At 33.4% G+C, this 24716-nt stretch overlaps 1 protein-coding gene across 1 annotated transcript; it reads right to left on the minus strand.

Annotated features, from left to right (window-relative positions):
- Positions 1-944: 944 nt before the first annotated feature.
- On the minus strand, positions 945-22225 carry LOC133805820 (rho GTPase-activating protein REN1-like). Its single transcript, XM_062243971.1, has 23 exons — positions 22049-22225; positions 21695-21796; positions 21276-21312; positions 20985-21061; positions 20386-20456; positions 20186-20264; positions 19811-19958; positions 19150-19269; positions 18359-18436; positions 17849-17904; positions 17681-17750; positions 12249-12333; positions 11866-12109; positions 11158-11490; positions 9448-9765; positions 9212-9261; positions 9003-9063; positions 8839-8922; positions 8407-8520; positions 8154-8323; positions 7941-8004; positions 1942-2157; positions 945-1739 (listed from the first exon to the last, which is right to left on the minus strand). The coding sequence occupies exons 1-23, from the start codon at positions 22076-22078 to the stop codon at positions 1395-1397; spliced, it is 2952 nt and encodes a 983-aa protein (XP_062099955.1). The 5' UTR covers positions 22079-22225; the 3' UTR covers positions 945-1394.
- Positions 22226-24716: the final 2491 nt, after the last annotated feature.

Below are 24716 nucleotides of genomic sequence, written 5' to 3' on the forward strand. Positions count from 1 at the left end.
CGCGAATCACAGGGATGCTCGGAGCTTTGGACTCGATGCACCTGGGCTCGATTTTGGGGCTTCGGTGAGGATGAGGCTAGGGGTTCTGGGTTCAAGGTTGGTTGGGTAGTGAAGTTTGGGTGCAAGTTCTGGATTTTTTTCAATGTTGTTGTTGTGAGGTTGTTGTCGTGTTGTTTTTAAGTGTAATGGGTTTCATTGTGTTGTTGTGAGGTTGTTGTTTAATGTTGGTTTTTAGTTGTTTAAGTTTATATATAGGTGTTATATTGTTGTGTTAATATCAATTTGTTGTTTAGTTGTTTTCATATATATTTTGATTTTTTTTTTAAAAAAACCATGTTAGCATGCAGTGGGTTAATGTTTAGTTGTTGTATTATTGTTGCTTTTAAGTTGTTTCATTGACACCGTAATTTTGTAAATATAAAACTTTAAAAAAACATATTTTTCAAAAACTTAAGGTAGTATTTTTGAAGAAAAAAAATCAGAGACCGTAAAAAAGTTAAAAAAACACCAAAAAAAGTATATTTTTGAAAGAAAAAATACCCTTTTTTTATTTCTTTTTATTTCTTGGAATACACAATTTGGATTAATAAAAAAATTAATTTTTCTATATTCTCAATAAATATTAAAGGAATTATTGATAATTACAAATATTTGGTCAAATATAGCAATAACTCATTTTTTATGCTAAATTTGGCCTAAAATTTGCATCTTTCATTGTAGATGGTCTTAAGTACGCTGACCAAAATCAACTATTTAATTAGTATTGATGTCAAAAAATTTACATTGGTAAGTGTTACAAAAATAACTAGTTAGAGAATTTTACCACAAATTTCTCTAATAATTATCAGTTGTTTGTAATATATATATTTTTTTTTTGAAAAAAAAAAGGTGACAAATTGAATTTATAAACACATCAACTATCAAAAGGTTCCTTGTAGCTTTGATTTCATTGGGGTTGTATAAGATGAGAGGGGTGACATGGAGTCTATGGGTCTCAAAAATAATACACTTAAACCACAGATGTGTGCAATAATACAGTTTACCAGTTTCTTCTGCATCAAGGCTGAACCACCAAAACAAATAGCAGTTAAACTGACAAAACTTATTTCGGTTACACTCAAGTGAAGGAGATGATTTTGTACAACTGACCAATGAAGATACAACCTCTACTTTACATACATCCTCTACTTTCTTTCTTTTTTCTTTTTCAAATGACTGACATGAAAATCAGAAACACAACCAATGAGAGATTGTACAACACCTCTTATCTGGTGTTTGTTCTTGAAGTGATGAACGATTGTTGTTGGCCTTCTACAGCTCGACCTTTATCCAGGTTAAGAGACACATGGTTTTCTGACTTTCCTCTGTCCAGGATGTGTGTTTTGCACATCTGATCATTTTGCTCTGTCTGTGTAGTTGGGTACATGACTCTCTGCCTTTTTAATCTTAACTGGACTTTCAAGCGATTGGCCTTCAGTCACCAGGTTCTGAAACAATTCGGGATTATCTAAGTCTATACCTTTTTCGGGGTTTGGGTTTCCTTGGACATCAGATCTTTGACCTTTCTCTGGGTTGTTGTGGGGCATTTTTCTACCCTTAACCGGATTTTGGACAGTCTGTGATGAACCTCGGCCTTTGTCCATATTTTGGAGTTCTGTAGCAATTTGGCTCCGCCGTTCCTTCAAAAAATTCAGTCGGGTGGTCAACTTTGATAGTGCAGAAGTCGTTGAATTCACTCCCTATTTTGCAGGTGAACAAGTGTTAAAAAAATAATGTCTAGTTCTTTCTCATGCAGCCTTTGGAGTGATATAAGAAGCTAACCATACCAAGCATATTTTGACTAATGCAAGAAGAAAGAAGAAAATGCAATTAGATATATTATGGAGCAAAGATCAGTGAATCTAGAATTAAAGTCAACTAGATAACATACAACAAACCTACCTCACCCTTTGTACCAATCCTCTTTGAGTTAGGAAGCGTATAACGTTTGGCTGCGAATAGCTCTGCAGGAGATGGATCTGCTGAAACCCCAACAGATCGATAGTTTGTACTAGATATCTCTCGCTGCTGCTGGTTTTGTTGTGCCTGCTTATTTGTTAAGGATGAAGAATCAACCGTCCTCTCATTCTCATTTTCTGTGGCACCTAAATGAGCCTCCTATTCCACCATAACATTGAAGTTTCAATGAAGATATAGAAACCAATCTATTATAGTTCAATAGTTTTCTTTTAACAAATTTCACAAACAATAACCTTCATCAGTTAAATTTCAAACCAAACTGGATCAACTCTAACCCATTTGTATGAAGGTATTTTCAAAGCTACATTTACTCTTGCCACATCCACTTTTTTAACATGCATACGACTCACCTGATTCTTCAACATATCTTCTCTAATATCCATCTTTAGTTTTTAACCTCCATAAATGCGCCAAACATCTCCAACTTGAGTCAAATAGTCAACTGTGACTTAAGTTGTTTGGGATGATGATAAGTTATAACTAAAATCTTAGCAAATATTTACTAGAAACTCAATCATGACGCAGTCACTTATGGCTATTGGCGAAGGCAAGTTCAAGATCATCAAAATATCACAATCCACCATCAAATGAATCCGTTTGCTGGATTCAAGTATAAAAAGAATAAAACTTCATTAGTTTAGCTATTAAAGTATCATCTAAAATCTGAATGTAGATTCTGCAGTTAAAACTTCTCATATAGAATAATCAGTTAAGCTTGATGACTCCAAAGCATAATAATTCCTTGGCCACAATACACCATCTATCCTCAATCTACTAATTCCAACCAAAAACATTGTTCCATGGTTACTGATGTAGAGACACAGGACCACAACGAACAAAGAGTATGAAAATGCTAATTGAGATCAGCTTAGCAAAAGCTGATCAAACAATTAGAGCTAAGTCTTTATTTATAGACAGAGAGTTTGATTACAAAACAGAATCAAGAAAAGGAAAACCAACTAACTAACTACCTTTAACAACTAACAACTAACTACTGAAAAACAGAAAGAGGTTAGGTGTTAATATCCCCCCTCAAACGAAACAAGGAGACAGCCATGTGAAGTTTGGATTTAAGGTAGTTAAGTCTCTCTGTAGACAAGGACTTTGTAAGTATGTCTGCCACTTGATCAATGGATGGGACAAAACGAACTGCTAACTTTTGTGCCACAATTTGATCACAAACAAAGTGTAAATTAATCTCAATGTGCTTCGAACGGGCATGAAACATAGGATTAGCCGCAAGAGCAGTAGCACTTTGATTATCAACCCATATCACAGGACATCGATTCATGTGAACTTTAAGCTCAGATAACAAAGATGTGATCCATTTTAGTTCAGCAGCAGTGTTAGCTAATGCTCTGAACTCGCTTTCAGTACTAGAACGAGCAACAACTTGCTGCTTTTTAGAAGACCACGATATCAGATTTCCTCCCAAGAAAACAACATATCCACCTGTAGAGCGTCGATCATCAATATAGCTCGCCCAATCCGCATCCGAGTAACTTTCTAGAACCATTTTAGTAGCAGGGCAAATGACTAAGCCTTCTGAAATGGTACCTTTGAGATATCGTAGTAGCCGTTTGCAAGCCTCCCAATGACAAGTAGTAGGAGCCTTGATGAATTGACTGAGTTTATTTACAATAAATGCCACATCTGGTCTTGTTAGTAACAAGTACTGTAGAGCTCCAATTGTACTTCTGTATAGTGTCATGTCTGAAAATGGTTCACCTTCAGCTAAGGAAAGTTTAGTGGCAGCACTAGTTGGATTAGGGGAACTCTTTGCACCTTCCATATGAAGCTTCACAAGAAGATCAGTGATATACTTAGTTTGAGAAAGGTACATACCAGTTGAATCTCGAAAAATTTCCACCCCCAAGAAGTAATGAACTTCACCTAGATCTTTAAGTGAAAAATGTTTGTTGAGATCATACGTGAGCTTGTTTATTAGAGTCAAATCAGGTCCTGTTACTAGTATGTCATCCACATACACTAGTAAAATGATTAGAGAAGTTCCTGAGCTGTAAACAAACAATGAGGTATCAGCTTTTGATGCTGTGAAACCCCACTGAAAGAGGCAATTTTTCAGCTTATCATTCCAAGCCCGTGGTGCTTGTTTGAGACCATAGATAGCTTTATGCAAAAGACACACATGATCTGGTCTTTCTGGATCAACAAACCCTGGGGGTTGACGCATGTACACTGTTTCAGTTAGAGATCCATTAAGAAATGCATTGCTCACATCAAGTTGTTTGACAGACCACTTGTGAGAGACAGCCAAAGAAAGGACAGTCCTGACTGTTACTGGTTTTACAACAGGGGAAAAAGTCTATTCGTAATCTATCCCTTGTGTTTGTAGGTATCCTTTGGCCACAAGTCTTGACTTGAATCGATCTAGTGTACCATCAGCATTCAGTTTTACTCTGTGCACCCATTTGTTAGCTATGACATGCATACCAAATGTATAGGGTACAAGAGTCCAAGTTCCAGCAGATTTAAGAGCACCAAATTCATTTTTCATGGAGGCAAGCCACTGAGGATTCTGTAAAGCATCTTTGAGACTTTTGGGTTCAGTTGGGAGAAGGGACTCTGGCAAAGGATGCTTTGTGGCCATATATGCTTTTGGCTTGACTATACCACTCTGTGATCTGGTTCTCATCAGGTGAGTTCGATTTGTAGCAACATCAAGTGAACTTCCTGGATTGGATTGTAGAGGAACCTGTGGTATGGCAATTGAGACATTTGTGTGATGGGGTAAAGTTGCTGCATTGGTAGTTGTATTTTGAGTAGGTAATGGAATAGGAGATGTGTTTGATGGTGCTGTGTTTATTTGTATTTCAGGGACAGGGTCAGGGATATGGTGTTGAGGTGTAGTGAGGGAAGGACAGCTCTGAAAGGGTGCAGCGGTAGGAAATTGAGTAGGAACAGATGGAGATTCGGATGGAGTGGCATTGACTTGATTTGTCTCAGTACCATTGGGAAACATAGTAGTAGAAGAACCAGGATTAGTATGTGATTGAAAGCATGATGTCGTAAAGCTAGTAGTAGGAACATTAGTAGTTTGAGAATGTACCTGAGCTGTAGCTTTGAAAGAGAGAACACCAGGGTAGTGGCTTTCATTAAAGACAAAATTTCTAGCAATAAAAATCCTTCCTTGAGCATTCTCACACAAATAACCCTTGTGATATGATGAATACCCTAGGAAAAGACATTGTTCAGATCTGAAATTCATCTTATGAGAGTGATAAGGTCTGAGATGTGGAAAACAAGCACACCCAAATGGTTTCATCATAGCATAATCTGGTGAAGAACCAAACAAACACTCAAAGGGACTGATATTGTTGAGAGTTGGAGTAGGCAGCCTGTTTATAGTGAAGGTTGCATATTGAAAAGCATGCCACCAATAAGAAAAATCTAGGCTAGATTGTGCAAGAAGTGTAAGTCCTGTCTCAACAATATGCATGTGTTTCCTCTCTGCCCTACCATTCTGTTCATGTGTGCGAGGACAAGGATGAGAAAAGATAATACCTTGATCAGCTAGAAATCTCTTAAATGGTGTGTATTCGCCTCCCCCATCAGCTTGAACACCTTTAATTGGCAAACCAAATTGTTTCTCAGCCATGCTTTTGAACTGAAGGAACATGTCAAGTGCTTGAGACTTAAGGGACAAAGGATAGATCCATGTAAATCTGCTAAAATCATCTATAAAGTGAATATAGTATTTGAATCCATCTTTAGATTGTATATGAGAGGGTCCCCAAAGGTCAGTATGGATTAGTTCAAGAGGTTGACTGGCACGGCTTGTGGATAAGGGAAATGGTAGTTTATGATTCTTGCCTTGCTGACAGGCATTGCAAAATTGCAGTGTCTTGATGGATCCAGTATGGGGCAATTTAGGTAGTAATTTGCTTAGTGTGGATAAGGATGGATGACCTAACTTGCAATGCCATACATTGATATCATGAAAAGGGGAAGCATAAAATGCAGAAGGCAGTGAAAAAAAGAAATTATCTTTATTGATAGATGATTCAGTACAATGAGATACAACATTATTGATAGTACAATTACTAGACTGAGAAATACAATTTGGACTTTGAACTGAATTGGATTCAGTAGCAAGAAGACACTGCAGAAAGGAATTGGATTTCACTGAACCATCACTCAGCATGTACAGACCATCCTTACGCTTTCCTTTGAGGAGAAGTGCACCTGTTTGCTTGTCCTTAACAAAACAGCAGTGTTTATGAAATTCAAGAAAAATGTCATTGTCATCAACAAGTTTAGAAACACTGACAAGATTCTTAGTTATGGAAGGCACTTGTAAAACAGAGTGTAATTTTAGAGGACAAGGTGGATTATAGGATGGAAGAGCAGAATGACCAACATGGGAAATGAGAAGTTTCTTACCATCACCCACTGCTAGAGTCTCAGTTCCAGTGTAAGGCTGCTGAGTTTCAAGATTAGCTTAATCGAATGTAACATGAGCTGTGGCCCCAGTGTCAGCATACCAAGAACAATCGTCACCAAAGTCTTGAACCAATGTTGTTGAGTAGGCCTGAGGATCATACTCAAAATCCACCTCTGTAAGATGAGCCCTTGCTGAAGGTTGATTAGACCTTGGAACGACCCAATTTTTGTCAAAACGATAGTAACAAACTGGAGTTGTATGGCCTGTTCTTAAGCACACTTGACAGATGACCCTTTGTTGATTGTATCGAGGATAACCCCTACCACGACCTGAGAAGGGTTGAGACAATTCAGGTTGAGGATTCTTGGAGTTGGCATAAGGTCGAACACCACCTCATCTGCCATTTCCAAAAGCAAGATTGGCTTGCATTTTGATAGCAAGATCAGACATGGATTGGTGATGTTCCAGTCTGCTTTCAAGGGAACTTCTTCAATGGTCAAGGCATCACTTCTTGACGTAATACCTGAGACAACAGAATCAAATTCTGGTCCAAGACCATTTAAGAGCTGTAGAATTAAATCTTGATCATTAACAGGGGAACCAGCAACACTCAGAGCATCAGAAATAGATTGAATCTTGTCAACAAACTCAGAAATAGAGAGACTTCCCTTTTGAATGTTGGAGAATTGTCCCTTGAGTTGAAGACGTCGAGCCTTGGTTTGGCTAGCAAATTTCTGTTCCAGAGCTTGCCACACAGCAAAGGAGGTGTTGTAATTGGCAACAGATGCAAGAATACTCTCCGTCATCGATGGGCGAGGCCAAGAAAGTAAGAGCTGATCCTTCCTCCGCCATTGAGCATACTCAGGATTTGGTATTCCAGTAACAAGATTCTGGGGTGGAGGAACTCCAGTGAAGAGAATCTCATCAAGATCGTGGCCAATCACAGTTGGAACCACTTGAGATTTCCATGACAGAAAGTTTAGACGATCGAGTTTGAGAGTGAGAGAAGAAGTGAGTGAGTTGGAGAACGGATTCCATGGTTGAGTTGGAGGAGCAGCGGAAGTAGTGGCATTCTCCATTGTTGCAGGAGCAGGATCGGTTGTAGAAGACGACATTGACGTTAGTCAACGGCTCGGATACCATGTAGAGACACAGGACCACTACGAACAAAGAGTATGAAAATGCTAATTGAGATCAGCTTAGCAAAAGCTGATCAAACAATTAGAGCTAAGTCTTTATTTATAGACAGAGAGTTTGATTACAAAACAGAATCAAGAAAAGGAAAACCAACTAACTAACTACCTTTAACAACTAACAACTAACTACTGAAAAACAAAAAGAGGTTAGGTGTTAATAACTGATACTAGAAAAAACTGCATCAAGAACGTAATGGTTACACCCAAGACACGAAAATACCAACGATAAAGAAATAGTTAATTTTGTAAGAGAAAAATCATAGTAATAAATCAAGTGTAAGCAATCAAAATTTTGTTCAAAAGAAAAATCATAGAATTACCTTATTTCTTGACCTTTCAAAATTTGATGGGGCTACGACTTCAGTGTCTTTTTGTTTTTCCTTCCTGTATCCATTGTTAGTTAACAAAAATTTAACTAAGCACCAGATAAAAATAAAGGTTCAAAATTCAAATCTGAGCATGTATTTTATGTTGGATTCATAGATAAAGTTGAGGCAAAGAGATTTGAATCCCAACTAGGAGGGAAAACATACAATTTGGTTTGAAAATCTTGATTATTTTGTGTTAGATTGCAAACGTTTGGGATAGATCCATGGTGTAGTTCGCGTTGTTGATTAAGCTGCATTCCGAGATCATCAAGTTTCTGCTTCAAATTGACAACATCTGCCTCTGCTTTGGCTATTTCTTCAAGCTCTGCTTTTGTCTTTAGCACATTTGTAGGTTACATTTTTGGTACATGACCAGAAATTTCATGGTATATAATGCCCTTTAAAGAAAAAGACTAACCTTTTCATCAATAGTAGCTAGATAGGGCAATGGTCCATGAGACATTTTAAGTCCTGCCTCAAGAACCAGTCTTAGATCTCTCTCCTTCTGCAACTGTTCTTGTAGTCTTGCTACCTACAAGTACGTTAAATTCCCACTGACAACAATAAGTTATCGTCATCAATGCAATAATTTGTCACTGAAAAAATCAATATTAACACTTCTCAAAGACAAGAATTATATCTATCATAAACTGGCAAGCTGAGTTTTTTAGTTCAATGCAGGAAATAATTTTTGTAATTTAGTTCAATGACAGCTGTAAATTCATATGCAATTCCAAATTTCTAGTCAAACTTATTTCATTATATGAAAATTTCATTTAACAAGAGAACCAGGAGACAGCAATTATTCTTAATTGGTAGGAAAAGAATAAAGAAAAATATTCTCCATTACATCTTGCTCAAGAGCTAGACGATGTTGAGTCAAATTCGTCTTCCTTCTTTCCAGATTTATTTTCAGAACTGCATTCTGATTAACCTATAACAAAAAGAAGACCTGATTATGAAAACTACCCAAACTTGATACAGAAGTTCATAAGAAAGAGGACAGATGCTTACCTCTTCTGCAATTCTGTGTTCTAGCTCAGATTTAGTGACCTCAAGTCTCTGGACTTCAACCCTTCATATTAAAAAATAAAAATAGTATGCTTGAGATCTAACTTTACGGATCACAAAAATCAATGTATCATGTGAAATAATTTAACAAATTATAGATGAATTTATCCAAAAAAAAAATGGTTGAAGACATATGTAGATGCATCACTTACTCATCTTCAGTACCATAATTAATGGATTCCATGGAAAGATTCTTTCTTCCCTACATTGTGCAAAAAGAAAACAGGTACTGTGTTAGGATCAAGCTAGCGTAATTTATGCAGAAGACAATTATCCTCGTAGTCAAGCAATATTTATTACCATTCCAAAACACAGAACATGGAGAATAGCATAACTAAAGGCCTAATGTGCAAACTGTTACATTAGCATCTTGTAAACATATACTCACAGAGGTACGTCCCCATGAAGTTCTATTCCGTCCACCACGCTCTGGTACGCTGGATATTGTTGTGGATATCTGACTCCATGAGGTAGCAATTGATGTCTGAGCTAAACTCATTCCTGAAGAAATATCTCTTACTACTTCACCCGGATCATTAGCCATTACCACTGAACTATAACTATTTTCAGTAAGATCATTAGCGTTGCATTGAACAATAGATTGAGATGGGGAAGTTTCACAAAAACTTGTCACCAAGTTTTGTTTAGGTTTGCTGTCATCACCTACTTCAGGTGAGTCTGGACCTGAGTCAGAGTCAGGACATTCCTGCATCTTTAAAGTAGTTAAAAAATATTGCATAGTTGTTTTATTAGACCAAAAGATAAGAAAATGCATGCATATTTTTATAGACTTATATATGACAGCTTTATAGCAGTGGATAGAATGAAACAAGGGGCAGAATCAAATCAAAATATTTAAAAAAAAACAAACAAACAAACAAATAAATCAACATGCGGTAAAATAAACTTTCGTTTTTAATCACTAACCATAAGTACTTTTAATATTTTCAGTATACGAGTAAGTTGCAATTATTTTAATGACCGTGTATATTGTAGTTATAGGAGACCTCTCGCAAATTTTAAGAAAATTTCAGCTAATTTAGTATGTCAAAACCATGATTCAAATAGTTTGTTGCACGTGCATATAAATTTTGAAACAAGCATTCATGCAACAAGCTGTTTGAATCATCATTTCGACATTTTAAATTATTCGAAATTTCCTAAAAATTTGTAGCACGTCTTCTATAACTACATTATACACCATCACGTAAACAAATAGAATTACAACTTATTTATGTACCAAAAAACTAAAGTACCTATGGATAGTGATTAAAAATAATCACTACCCATTAATTTTCCATTTATATATTTATAAAAAGTTTAACGGAATTTATTGTTTTCCATTAGATTTAACACTTCCTTTTTTATTGTTTCCTAACATTGTTAGTTTTAGTCATCTAAATATGGTAAATAATTTTTAAAAAAAACTAATAAATGAGCCATAATAATTTATCATCACAGAGTTTAAAATTTCATGTTAAAATATTTAAATTACTCTACTAATTATGTTTTCAAAACTATAACAAAAAAATATTTATATGCTTAAATTGATTCTTTCTTGTATTAATTATTTATTTTGTCATGAAACATATATGTAATAGTGAAATATGACATAAATATACATATTTTCTTATTTTTGTCATTTATTCTCTTTAATAAGAAATTTATTAATTTTAATTGTCTAGCCATTAATTAAATAATATATATTTATATTTAACATTTTGTTGGCTTTAGAAATTTTTAAATAAATAATTAAAATTTGATTAAGTAAACTTTTTAAATTCATAGTTTTAATTTAGAATTTTTTTAATATTTTATTATATTAAAATTCATAGGTATTCTTTTCTAAACAAAAAATTAAAAAATATTATTTAATTTTAAAACTAGAATGCACATATCCTTATATATAAAAAATGTGTATCTTACATATTCTTGATTTAACAGTTTTTTTTTTAAATTATAGACAATATTTTTGTTTAAAAAAATTTAATATGTTTCTGTCATTCTTTTATAATATATAACATTATTTATTTATTTAAAATTTATATGACAATCATAAAACTTAATAAAAATAATTAATAAATTTTGTAAAAAAAACTAAGCAACTTGCACATTGCTGGCACCTAGTATATATATAAAGAGAGAGAAGAGTAATTATATCCATCCTTATTCTTTTACACCTTTGTATGATTTGTTGCAGATGATAAATCAGAAAATTAGAAATAACCTTATCATTATGCAAAACACTGTCTCCGGAATCACCACTTTCACTACACATTTCACTTGAAGCATTTTCAGGATCATCATCAGACTCCTGTGTTGCATCATCATTTTCATCATCTTCATAAGACTCATCATCGTCAGTTGCCTCCCCAGACTCGCTTCCACTCTCTTCTGATTCGGTATTTGGTTCAGGTGTCATAGAATCTTCCTGCAAAATAAATGCAGGTTATGGAGCTCATATTGATGAAATAGTAAGTAATTAATCATATGGATAAAGAACTTCCCAAACATAAAATTGTTCAAAACTGTCGTCATCATTTTGGTAAAAGATACTTCTAAGGTCTTAGGTTTTAACCTAAGATTTTATAACTTTTCTAATTTTGATAAGTGATTTTTACTCTAAATTTAGTTTGCAGTCACTTCGAATGTTTGCTGCATATTGAGCCTGACATGCTCTCAACAGAGATGATAAAGTTTTGCAAAAAAGGATGTTACATGACCAAATGCGCATGTAGGTCAGTGGTAGAATAATAGGAAAACGTAACAGAACTCAGAAACACTTTAAGAACAAAGTATATTTTACCCCAAATATTTTATCGTACTCGTCCAACAAAGTTATAACAATGGCTTGTGCATGATTGGCTGCAGCAGCTGCTTGCAGAAGTTGAATAGACCCATCACCACCCACATCAAAATCATTTTCAATTTCACAATCACCAGCTAGAAGGGGGCGTAGAAGTAAGGGCGCCATGCAAGCTGCCACGGCTGAGCAGCTCATTCGATTTACATCCTTGTGAGAAGCCACATTCCGCATCATTACAAGTATTCTGAAAAGGGTGGGAAAATTTTTACGAGAAATCAATTAGTGGCCAATAAAAAACAAAAACAATTTTCAGTGAAGTGAAGTGAGAAGAAAAATGAAATTATCACCTAACAAATGATATAAACTAGTGAAGTGACAAATACCTTTGTAACAAGCGACGATTTGGCTCGGGGAATGCATCACATAATGCTGCTCGCATGGCATTGACTCTAAGACAACGGTCAGTACCTAATCATTGGTTAATGGTTAGAAGAAAATAAGAATCAGTGCTGGAAATTGTTTCATAATCCCTTTGGAAATTTCCAAATTCAGTGCAGCTAGAACTTCAACATATACATGCTAAGAAATTGAATTCATGGAGACAACTTACAGCATTACAAAAATTAAAAACCCAAAAAATATAAATTATTAACGGAAGCCCAAAACAGGTATAATTGGTTACTTGGAGGAGTAAAAAACATCCAGCGATTGCTCAAAGTAGTGCTGAAGCAGAACTTAGAGCTATCGCCCAAGGTGTATGCGAATTAATTTGGATTAAACGTATATGTAGACATATATGTTAAGGAAATCAAAATTATAATAAAATCAAATCATAATTATTTGATTATAGCTGTAGCTGTAGTATACGTATAGTTTTATGTACTTTCCTTGTTTATATGATTTAGTTGAATTGGTATTTATCTCATTTATTCTGTACAGCCCTGTATATTATTCTTCTCACAAAAAATTAAGAGAATTATTTTCTTCATTGTCTTTTTAGATAGTATCAGAGCCCGGTTAGTTCAGCATTAGATTTTTTTTTTCAATCTTCTTCTTTCTGCCCTTTTCTCAGAAAAAATATATTGTTCACGATGGTACGAGCGGTACATTTCACAATTTTTTTTTCTCCTTTTCAGGTCAGCAACCTCTTCCTGTCGATTTCTGGCAATTTTTTAGGCTTCATCTATTGATTTATCTGCTGCACCACTTCCAGTCATCTACTCCAACATGACTGCTGCATCCAACTCTTCTTTCTCAAAAATTCAATCTCAAACTCAATCCACCAGTGATGCTAATACTTCGGCCAATACATCTCCACCGTCATTCGGCAAAGAATAAGTTGAGCACTTATACAAACTCCTCAATCAGTCCTCTTTGGGTTCCGCTTTGCCCTCTGCCCAATATAGGTTCATGTTCTGTTGCTCACTTTGGTAATTGCTATTCTACTTTATCTTCCTCAATAGCATCTCAAGTACCATGGATAATTGATTCCGGTGCATCTGACCATATGACCAGTCATCATCATTTATTTGATTCATAAACTCCATGTTCTACTAAATCTAATATTCGAATTGTTGATGGTACATTATCTTCTCCTTAAATCGGTTCTTCATGTTCCGTCATTGACGTGTAATTTGATTTCTGTTTGCAAACTTACGTTTGATAATCACTGTGTTGTTAAATTTGTGTCCAATTCTTTTCAATTTCAAGAACTATCATCGGGGAGGATGATTGATAGTGTTAAGATCATGATGGACTTTATCTCTTTCAGAGTCCACATTCATCAAGACACCAACCTCTTATGTTTAGTTCTGCTTCTATTTATGTTTCCAGTAATAGAAAAATAATGTTGTGGCATTATAGACTTGGCCACCCAAGTTTTTCTTATTTAAAACATTTGTTTTCCATGTTATTTACTAATAAAGTTATGTTTCTTCTCATTGTGATATCTGTCAACTTGCAAAGCACACTCGAAGTTTTTTTCCTCCAAAATCCCATACTCTGACAACTCCATTCTCCCTAATCCATAGTGACTTACGGGAACTCTCCAAAGTTACCACTTCTCAAGCTAAACACTAGTTCATAACATTCACTGATGATCACACACGTATCACTTGAGTTTATCTTCTTAAACACAAATATGAGACCTTTCAAGTTCAAGTCTTTCAAAATTTGCATCATATGATTCAAACCCAATTTCAGACCAGCTAATGGCAAAGAATACTTTAATTCCACTTTAGGACCATACCTTATATAGAGTGGAATTATCCATCAAAGTTCGTGTGTTGATATCTCTCAACAGAATGGTGTCGCAGAAAGAAAGAATCGTCATCTGTTGGAAGTAGCTCGTGCCCTCATGTTTACCATGAATGTTCCAAAATATCTTTGGGGAGATGCTAACTTAACAACCACATACCTTATCAATTGTCTGCCAAGTCGTCCCCTTCAATTTCAAACACCATACTCAGTACTTCACCAATCTTATCCCCATGTTTCTAATAATACTCTTCCTATCAAAACCTTTGGTCGTGTCGCTTTTGTCCATATACATGCTCATGATCGCAACAAACTTGACCCTAGGGCTATTAAGTCAATTTTTATTGGCTATTCTCCAACTCAAAAAGACTATTGGTGTTATTGTCCTCTCACAAAAAGGATATATGTCTCATGTGATGTTAGTTTTTTTTTTTAAAATACTTGGTATTATCCGCCCCCCTCGGTTCAGAGGAGCATCCTTCTCCAACGCAAGAAGCTCAATGGTCGTGGGACACCCTAGAGTTAGAGTTACTGCTGAATCAACTTACTCCAACTCCTTCTCTGTCTCGTCCTAACATTTCAGTTGTCCCTGTTTCTACTCCAACTCCTTCTCCATCTCATCCTAATATTTAAGTTGTCCCATTTTCTACTCCAACTCCTTCTCTGTCTCTTCCTAATATTTCAGTTGTCCCTGTTTTTACTCTTCTTTCTCTTCCCAATGATTCGGTCATTCCTGTTTCTACTCAAGTTCTATCTGATGTTACTCTAGACAACCAACATGAACCAATCATAGAAACAAGGACAAGTCTTCCCGAGTTGAATCAACAACAAGAGCTACGTGTCTACACTAGAAGAAATGCCTCTCAAAGAAATAACAAAGTCATGAATCTTCACCACAGTCAAGAGCCTGATCCGGTGAAAGACCTCCATCATCAAATGTGTCAAGTAACCACCATTCAAATTCTTATCTAATCTAGATGTCCTTATTGCATTGAGAAAATGGACTAGGTCTTGTACCCAACATCCTATCTCCAAGTTTATTTCTTATTCTAATTTTTCATCTTCATTCAAAGCTTTCACCTCCATTTTGTCAAGTGTTCTTATTCCCAGGAATATTGAAGAAGCTCTTGATGTTCCCGAATGGAAAGCAGTTGTTCTTGAAAAGATGAAGCTCTTAAACAAAATAACACTTGGAGCCTAGTGGAATTGCCACACAATAAAAGTATTGTAGGGTGCAAATGGGTGTTCACTATTAAGTATGGCTCTATCGAGCGATACAAAGCACGTTTGGTGGCCAAGAGATTTACACAGGCCTATGGAATTGACTACATTGAAACCTTTGCTCCAGTTGCCAAGCTCAACACCATCAGAGTCTTGCTCTCACTAGCAGCAAACTTAGATTGGGAATTACATTAGCTTCATGTAAAAAAAAATGCATTTTTAAATGGTGTTCTTGAAGAGGAGTTCTACATGAGTCACAACCCCCAAGTGTTGAAGAAACTCTCAATAAGAATATTGTCTGCAGACTCAACAAGTCACTCTATGGCTTAAAGTAATCTCCTCGAGCTTGGTTTGATCATTTTCAAAGGTGGTCAAGAATCTTGGGTACATTCAAGGACAAACTGGTCATACTTTGTTTGTTAAGCACTCTGAGAAAGGAAAAGTAACCATCTTAATAGTTTATGTCAATGATATTATTATTATTGGTGATGATATCAAAGAGATGAATCTAATCGAGAAAATGATGGCAAGGGAATTTGAGGTTAAGGACCTTGGTGCATTAAAGTATTTTCTGGGTATGGAGTTTGCAAGGAGCAAAAAGGGCATTTCCGTGTTTCAGAGAAAATACACTCTCGACCTCTTGAAAGAAACAGGTATGCTAGGAAGCAAGTCTAGTAAAACTCATATTGAACTTGGGAGCAAAGCAAAAATGTTCGAAGGAGATCCAGTTGACAAAGGAAGATACCAGCAACTAGTTGGCAAGCTTATCTATCTTTCACACACTCAACTAGACATTGTCTTCGCTGTAAGTCTTGTAAGCCAATATATGCATAATTCTTGTCAAGGACATCTTAATGTTGTCTATAGAATTTTGAGATACTTGAAGCAAACACCAGGGAAAGGACTATAATTCAAAAAAAAATGAGTGATGTTCACAGACGCTGACTGGGCTGGTTCAATCGATGATAGAAAGTTCACCTCTGGTTATTGTACTCTCCTATGGGTTACTTGGTAACTTGGTGAAGTAAAAAGAGTATGTTGTTGCAAGAAGCAATCGAGAAACAAAGTACAAGGCTATGGCTCATGGAGTGTGTGAAACCATTTGGATAAAAAGACTGTTTGAAGAGTTGAAGATAAAGTATGAAGATCTCATTTAACTCTTTTGTGACAATAAATTCACCATCAGAATTGCTTATAATCTCGTTCACCACGATAGAACAAAGCATGTAAAAGTGGATCACCACTTCATTAAAGAAAAAATAATGATCCAGTGCAGAGTCAGAATATCGAGCTATGGCACAGTCTGTGTGAGATAATGTGGATATATTAGCTCTTGACTGAAGTAAGACTTAAAACTTCAATACCATTAAAATTGTGGTGTGATAACCAAGCTGCTCTTCACATTGCATCTAATCATGTATTTCGTGAGCGAGAAAATTCAGCAAGGCTTGATCCCTACAGGATATGTGAAGACGGGAGAACAACTAGGGGACATCTTCACGAAAGCTTTAAATGGGGTTCGGATTGACTATCTTTGTAACAAGTTGGGTATAATTAAGATTTATGCTCCAACTTGAGGGGAAGTGTTATAGTATGAATTAGCTGTCAAATTAGTATTAATTGTATTTATTTAGTATCTCTTATTTTCCTATAGTTTCCTAGAATAGCTCTCTAGTTTGTATATAAATATATGTTCAATACAATACAAAATATAAAAATTATCTTCACCATTTTGTACAATTCTCAAAGTAACTTCTAGCATAAACAAATATTCTTGGATGAGACAGTAACAATTGATATGTACTCCATACTTCTTGAAGCAAGTCCTTTTCTCATGTAATAGAAAAGTCAAGCTATGAATTTTGGCTACACTAACATAGGGTCCGTTTGGTAAAAATTTTATTCTTGAATTTTTTAAACACAAAAATAGAAATATAATTTTATTTTTGTTTCTTTATTTTTAAAAAATAAAAATATGTTTGATAACTATTTTTGTTTTTTGTTTTTAAAAATAAAAAATAATAAACGCGTTTGATAAATTTTATTTTTATTTTTTGTTTAACAATATAAGGTGTTGATTTGAAGAAGAGAAGAAAAAAAAGAAAGGAAAAATTGAAAGCTGTTTAAAAAAAATTTGAAAGTGAAAAAATTCTATATTTAAAATTTAATAAATTTTAATTAAAATTTAAAAAAATAATAAATAAAAATAGAGTTAGCAAATATATTTTATGTTTAATTTTTAAATTACTATTTTTTTTTGAAGTGTTACCAAACAACACCCATTTTTTATTTTTAAAAAAAAGTATCCTTAAAGACAGGAAGCTTCATAAAAACTTACGACATGCTTGAAGGAGAGCATTGCAGCAAGATGCTGGGACTGGAGAAGAGGGCAACTCTCGGAGGACATGCTGAACACATCAACACATTCAAAATTAACATGCAATGAGTAATCTTATAACCTTCATGAAAAACAATAAAAAAAAATATTTGGAATGAAAAAAGATACCTTAATACAATCTGCAACAATATGTGCATCCTCCCCAGAAGAAAACTCATTTTTTCCTAAATTACAAGGAAAGGAAAAATAATTATTAATTTGTACAAGGAAAGGAAAAATAATGATTAATTTGAGAGTAGAAAGGAAAAGTATGCATTGAGAAATTATCAGAAAGCATTTGAAACAATAAGCATAGATTATAATGACGATTAACTTGCACCAAAATCAACAATAAGTTCAATTAACATAAAAAATTCTACGAATGAAAAACAGTAAAACAAAATTATAATTAACTCCTATTTCTTCATGCCTTCATTCACATAATTCTCAATTATACTGCATATGTACCATGGATCCATCAGAAAGATAAAAGAAGTAAAGATCTTTGCTGAGATGGCACAATCATATTGGGCTCAAAACATGACTTAAGAAAATAGATTCTACAGGATACACATTTGAGGGATTCATTTCAAATCATAGTAAATGAACATAAGCAAATATATCTACTAATAAACTGACCTTGCTCATACTCCCGCACTCGATGTTCAACATCATCAACATCTGCAGCTTGTCTCAAGATCCCTTCTACTTTGACTCCTGCTAATATTAAATCAAATTTTCAGTATATATACATTAAAGTAAAAAGTAAATTAATAACAGAAATATCTGCGTCAGAACATATAAACAACAAGGCCTTAGATATAACATTCCAACTGTAATATAACAACATGAAGTTAAACATTGCAAATGGTAAAATAACAGAAGTATTCCTTAGAGAGTTTTGACTTGACAAGTATGAAATGAATAGAACACTGGGTCATGCCAAGTTTTGCTAGGCAATTATTACCAAGAAGGGGAAAAAAAGTGTGGAAGCAAAGAACATGTAAACTAATAGTTGATTCGTCACATCTACAACGCTGACCCAAATAAATAATAGAAATAATAAAAAAGAAGGGAAGCATGAAAGAGAAAGACAAAAAGGCACTAAATCCACAAAAAAATTGTCTAATGATATAGAAATAAAATTGAGCTCCACCAGAACTTTACTATAATAGTATACTTTTTTGTATCTACTTCTCTAATTGTTCGATAAACGCTCAGAGAAAACACTAGGAAGCGAGAGAAAGAAAGAAAGGAGCACAAAGACAAGGCTCTAGGAAGCATGAGAAACAATCAACGAGCAAAAATCAAAGAAGACTACAAGAAGCATGAGAAACAATCAAAGAAAGAAAGAAAAAAATACATCGAATTGAATGGAATAAGAAATTAGTAAAACATTATGACGAGACGAGAGAGGCAGAAAAACCCACCATGCTCTTCAATAAACTGAAGAGCTTTCTCCAAAAAAGATGGTGTTCCATCAGCATCTTCTAAGGCAAGCAAAATTGGCCTCCCAATAACTGAAGATTTCACTGATTGTCTATCAGTTGCTGAAAAAGATAAATATGATAACAATAAAACATCTACGTAAATGTTGAAGCAAAATAAGTAATTTATTAAAGTCATAAAATACTACCACCAAGTACTGCATGCCCATAACTCAGCCTTGTGGACAACAGATATGGGAACTTAGAGGAAACTTTAAATTATCATATTTAACAGAGCACAAAGACCACAATATTTAGAGCAACATTTTCTTTGTACTTCAACTACAGAAGAAATAATTAGCTGCCTTATTAAACTTAAAATATGAAACACCAGTCCTTAAAAGTTGTCATTTTTTTTCCAGACATGTCTTTTATAGTAACTCTCATTAAGATAATGTTACAAAGAAACTTAAAGCTTCTGACATGTGTCAACGGACTGACAACAAATAGGTTTTGGAGGAGACAATAAAAACTGGTTCCATAATGCTTGTGTGTTGTTTCTTCAATTATTTTATGTCTGTTTGAAAAATGGTTTTTCCGAATTGAGAAACGAGATGCAATTTTTATAATCATATATAAAGCACTCTACAAAAGAAGAGCATACACTGGTCCAAAGAACCATCAACTGAATCAATCTGATCACTCCTGAAGATACCATTTTGCCCCGTCGCATGAGCAGCAGAAGTTGGGGCTTGTGCCAAAGCGCTCTCAAGTGCTGTCTTCCACTCATTAAGATCCTCTGAAGTTTCAGCCTGAAGCACCAAGATAAACAAGCAGTCAGCAGCAGAATCATGCTGAAAAAACACACAAACTTTGTGTTTCCATATTAGGTCCGGAGTTCAAACTAATCCCTTTGAAATAATCAAACTTTACTAAAACAATAATGGTTACAAGAAACATGGAGAGAAAATGTCCTCAAAAGGCAAATAAGCATATCAGCGGCATTAGAAGAGACCTAACACATGGAGGAGAGGAGTACCTTAAGTGTGAAAGCTCGTCCATCACGACCATCAGGAAAGAGCACGGTCAAGAGTTTTTTGTCTGCTTTAACAACCACACTAGAGAAATGAACAATTAACAAAGAAATGTTAGTAAATTGCTCCATATATTTTAAAGGGGACAAACAGTAAAAAGAGACGTAGGAGAAGAAATATTTCCAATTTAGAATTACAAGCCAACCTGCCTGAATTGTTGAGGTCAATACCACCAAGGGTCAAATTCACTTCACTTCCCTTTTGAGGAACAGCACTCTGATATGTAAATAAACAAAAGATGAAAGATCTAGAATATTGACAATGGAATAAGTATGGAGACCCAGAGAAAATGTGGGAACAGAGGGGGAGAATAAATATAATAGTTAATACAGTATACCACTTAACATAAGCACTGTCATACTAAACCAGTTTCATTTGCTCTATTTACTTTTTCATCAAATTATATGTAATTTCCAAGCATTCATCTAATCCCCAGTTCTGAAATTGGATCAAATTTGGCAATAACTCTAGACATGGAAATAATATACATGCGCTGTATTCAAATATGAACTATTATTTATTAAAAAATTACACTTCCAAATGATCTTGCAGTAATAATCGTCCCACCAAAAAGGGTATCTAAACTCATTGCAAGAAAGCTACATACAGAAAACACAGTGCAACCAAATTACTACTTTCTTGGGGTTACCCAATTAAGTAAAGAACTGCAAGACAACCTTTCAAGTCCTCACAAAGTACATGAAAATTCATGCATACAATCTTTACCAGAAAATCACTGCTTACCGGGTCACTCCTGAAAAAGACCAACGAGGTACGAGTTAAGATAAACCACCTTTTCTTCCAGGATGTCCATCCAATTCCTACATGGAGAAGATCAGAAAAAGAAATTTACATTCTTTTTTTATTAACTGTCGAGAGGATAGTATGACATGTAAAACTAAACAATTCCACACAACATTTATAAACAACAAAAACTAGCCATTATTATTATATGAAAAATAAACGCTAGTCTGTACTTCACTTATTCCTCTCTACATTTCTGTAGAAACAATATACATCACTTGTATACCAGACCTTTCGATGATATGAAGAGTGGTCCACTCTTGAAAACCTGAAGGAAAAAAAATACATTGATTTAGATTACAGAGTTTCTGAATTTTCAAAAATCGATAGTGTTAGGAACAAATGACTTAATGAACCAACTGCTAAAGAATTTATGAAGAAGAAGTATAAACTCCATCATAATCAAAGTTGTCACAAATTTATGAAGATGTCATTCAATGAAAATTACTATTGATGAGTACAACATAAATGAGTCTGAACGAAATACTATGCCAAAAGAAACAACAATAGACATGGGTACTTTGGCTAATATGGTAACAATGATAACATTCAACAGAAGATAATGTTGATGCCTAACAAGAATCTAGTACAAACCAATGGATATAATTTAAATTCAGCTCCAAAATCTAGTGGGAAAACATGGTCTTTACCGTATTGCAAACACGAGTACGCAATTGTTCAGCTGGACTGGGCAGAGGAGGAGGAGTTGGAGCAGCAACACCACCACCACCAAGAGGAACACAATAATCACCCTAAACACAGATACCCCAGATGGTCATTTTCACCAAACAAACTTTCTAAATTATTAAAAAAGGGTAAATTATTATTATCAAAGTCTGATTTTCTAAACTATAATAGCTAGCTCGCCATGTAACCGAAAAAATAGATATGTAAAATATATATATATATATATATCTCTTCAGAAAATATGTATATACATACAAATATTGGAAAGAATAAAAAACAAGAATGAAGAATGGTACAACTATAAATTATAAAGCCACCTGAGCAGTTTCTGGGATTCGGGTAGTCATCCTCTGATCCCAAAATCATCAAAACATGTCGAATACAACCAGAAACTCAGATAGCCTGATCAACTCCACCCTGCATCCACATTTTGATCAAATTAAAATGCAGCTCAAATATCACAATACCAAGAACAACAACAATGAAACAGGAAAGTTCCATTGAATGATGATCAAAACAAATCATACTACACCAAAAAAAAAAGTGCATTTGAAACATAACCTTCATTGAAAACGTTGAGAAGAGTAGAGAAAAAAAAAAAAGGAAATGGGTACTTAAGATTAGGCGAAAAAAGATAGAAAGATAGCTGTTTGTTTGTTTCCTCAACGGAAAGAAAGCAAAGTCGTACAAATTAAATTAAATCACAGCCATGCACTTGAGAAATTAAGTCCTTAATAAGAGCTCTGAGCTCCCAATTCGCATTGGTTCTATTGAAAGAATTAATTCTGTTAGCCTTGGTGGTTCCTGTGTTGGCCTTTATTAAAGAAACATTTACATCCTAGCACATATATAACAAAATAATATCAACTTTGTTAGTTATTTTTTTATATACAGAGATATTAATATTAAATAACATAAATAATCAATATTATTAATTTATCTTCTAAGTAATTATACCCATTATATTTTAATTAAAATACAATCCTCTTAAATACCATATTTATAATATCAACTCAAAAGCAAATACATAATTAAAAAGCAAATTGTGGTTGAATAAAAAAGAAAAAAGAGTCTAATCTTGGAAAGGGTAAATGATTAGTTTGTATTGCCTTATTATTATTATTATTATTATTAACATGATTAGTAGTGTTTGATGTAACTTTGGAGTATATATCCAATAATTTTTATTATACACTTTTTTTATTATTATTTAGTATTCAAATTACATGATTGAGGATATATATTGTATGGTATCTTTATATTGTATATGGTATCATTTGTGTTATACCAAAACTTTTATTTCACTGACTAGTATCCAACAGTGCTATTTATTTAGGAAACCAACACTTTTGATTGATTCCAGTTTTTATTTGGCAACGTTTTTAAGTTAGAACCTGTTTTATACTATATATATGTTTTTGCTTCAAAATATTGAAAAATTATGGAGTAAGAAAATAATGTTTGGTAGGATAATAATCGTGTGCATTTTATTTTGTATTATTTATTTTGTGGTATTTATAAGTTTATATTCTCAAGTTTTTTCTACTAACGGTATCCAAAAACTATGGTATTTATAAACATAGTTTTTTTGATCCATTTTTCTACTCTTTGTTTGTATTGAGATGTTTTTGGGTTGGATACTTAATGAGCTTTTTTCTACTAATTAGTATCTAAAGCATAGTATTCACCTTTTAGTCTAATTTTTTACTCTTTTGGTATACTTTTTGGTGTTAGAGTTTTATAATGAGTTTTTTTGTCTTTGTACTAATTAGTATTCAATGCTTAACATTGATTGATTTTTGTCTATTTTTTACTATCTTATGTATTTTAGCATTTTTTTTTTATATAAATGAATTATTGTTGTTCTACTAATTAAAATTTATTTTATACTCTTTTAATTTATTGTTCTATAAATTGGTATCCAAAAATTGAACTAGAGACGAACGAAAAAAAAATTACCGTAATCGTCATCCACTACATATTAGTATCTAAACAATTGCATCAATTGCCAATGAGTATCTAAGGGTCTGATTGGTTCGCGATTAGAAAACTGTATTTTTGAAAAGTGGGATTCTGAAATGAAAATCTGAATTTAGTGACTGAAAACATGTTTCTGAAAATGTGATTGGTTTAATGTCAGTAAACTGTTTTTAAGTTTTAAAAAACTGAATCTGTGATTGAGATTAAATTTGAAAATATAATAGAAACTGAATATGTGATTGGTTTAGCTGAAAGTAAAATTTAATTATATTGATAAATTAAAATTTAATAATAGTGCATTAATTAAATTCATAACAATATTGCATTGTCATTAACTTTGATTTTTTTTATATTAAAGTTATATTTTTTTAGGACATGATTGATTAGTGATTTAAAAATTGTATTTTGAAAAAGTATGATTCTGAAAAAATAATCTAGATTTAGTGTCTGAAAATATGTTTATGAAAATGTGATTGAATGTATTGTCCGTTAACTATTTTTTAGTTTTATAAAATTGAATAATTTTTTGGTAGAAAATCTAAAAATTGAATATGTAATATATATATATATATTATTTTTGGTATAATAATAATTGAAGTGAAAATCTTTTTTTATTTATTTGTTGTAATTTTTATTTGATCAATGATTTTTTTTAGCAAATATATTGTAAATTAGAATTAAATTATATTCTGTTATATAATTTTATAATTAATTATTTTACTAAATTTATATAGATAAAAATTTTAAAAAGTAGATTGACTTGTAAAAATGACAAAAGAAAAAAAATCAAGACTATAAGAAAAATAAAAGAAAATTAGCAAGAATTTTTTTTTTTTTTTAAATAGTAAGATTATACTGAAAACATTAAGGGGCTAATTGGTAGTTAATTCAAAAATATAATTTTAGAAAATTATTTTCAAATCAAATGATTTGAAAATATTGAATTTAAAAATAAATTATAAATTTTTGAGATCTTGAATGGTTGGGTGTTTTTAAAATTTAAAA

Source organism: Humulus lupulus, chromosome X (assembly GCF_963169125.1).
Source record: "Humulus lupulus chromosome X, drHumLupu1.1, whole genome shotgun sequence".
Classification (NCBI taxonomy): Eukaryota; Viridiplantae; Streptophyta; class Magnoliopsida; order Rosales; family Cannabaceae; genus Humulus; species Humulus lupulus.

What these genes read in the sequence shown, in the direction of transcription:
- LOC133805820 (XM_062243971.1), bottom strand. Translation starts at nt 22,078, where the DNA reads ATGACTACCCGAATCCCAGAAACTGCTCAG. An exon ending in CAAGATTTTCAAACCAAATT is followed by an intron (nt 8,005 to 8,153) that starts GTATGTTTTCCC and finishes CAATGGATACAG; the next exon opens with GAAGGAAAAACAAAAAGACA. An exon ending in GGATTGGTACAAAGGGTGAG is followed by an intron (nt 1,740 to 1,941) that starts GTAGGTTTGTTG and finishes CCTGCAAAATAG; the next exon opens with GGAGTGAATTCAACGACTTC.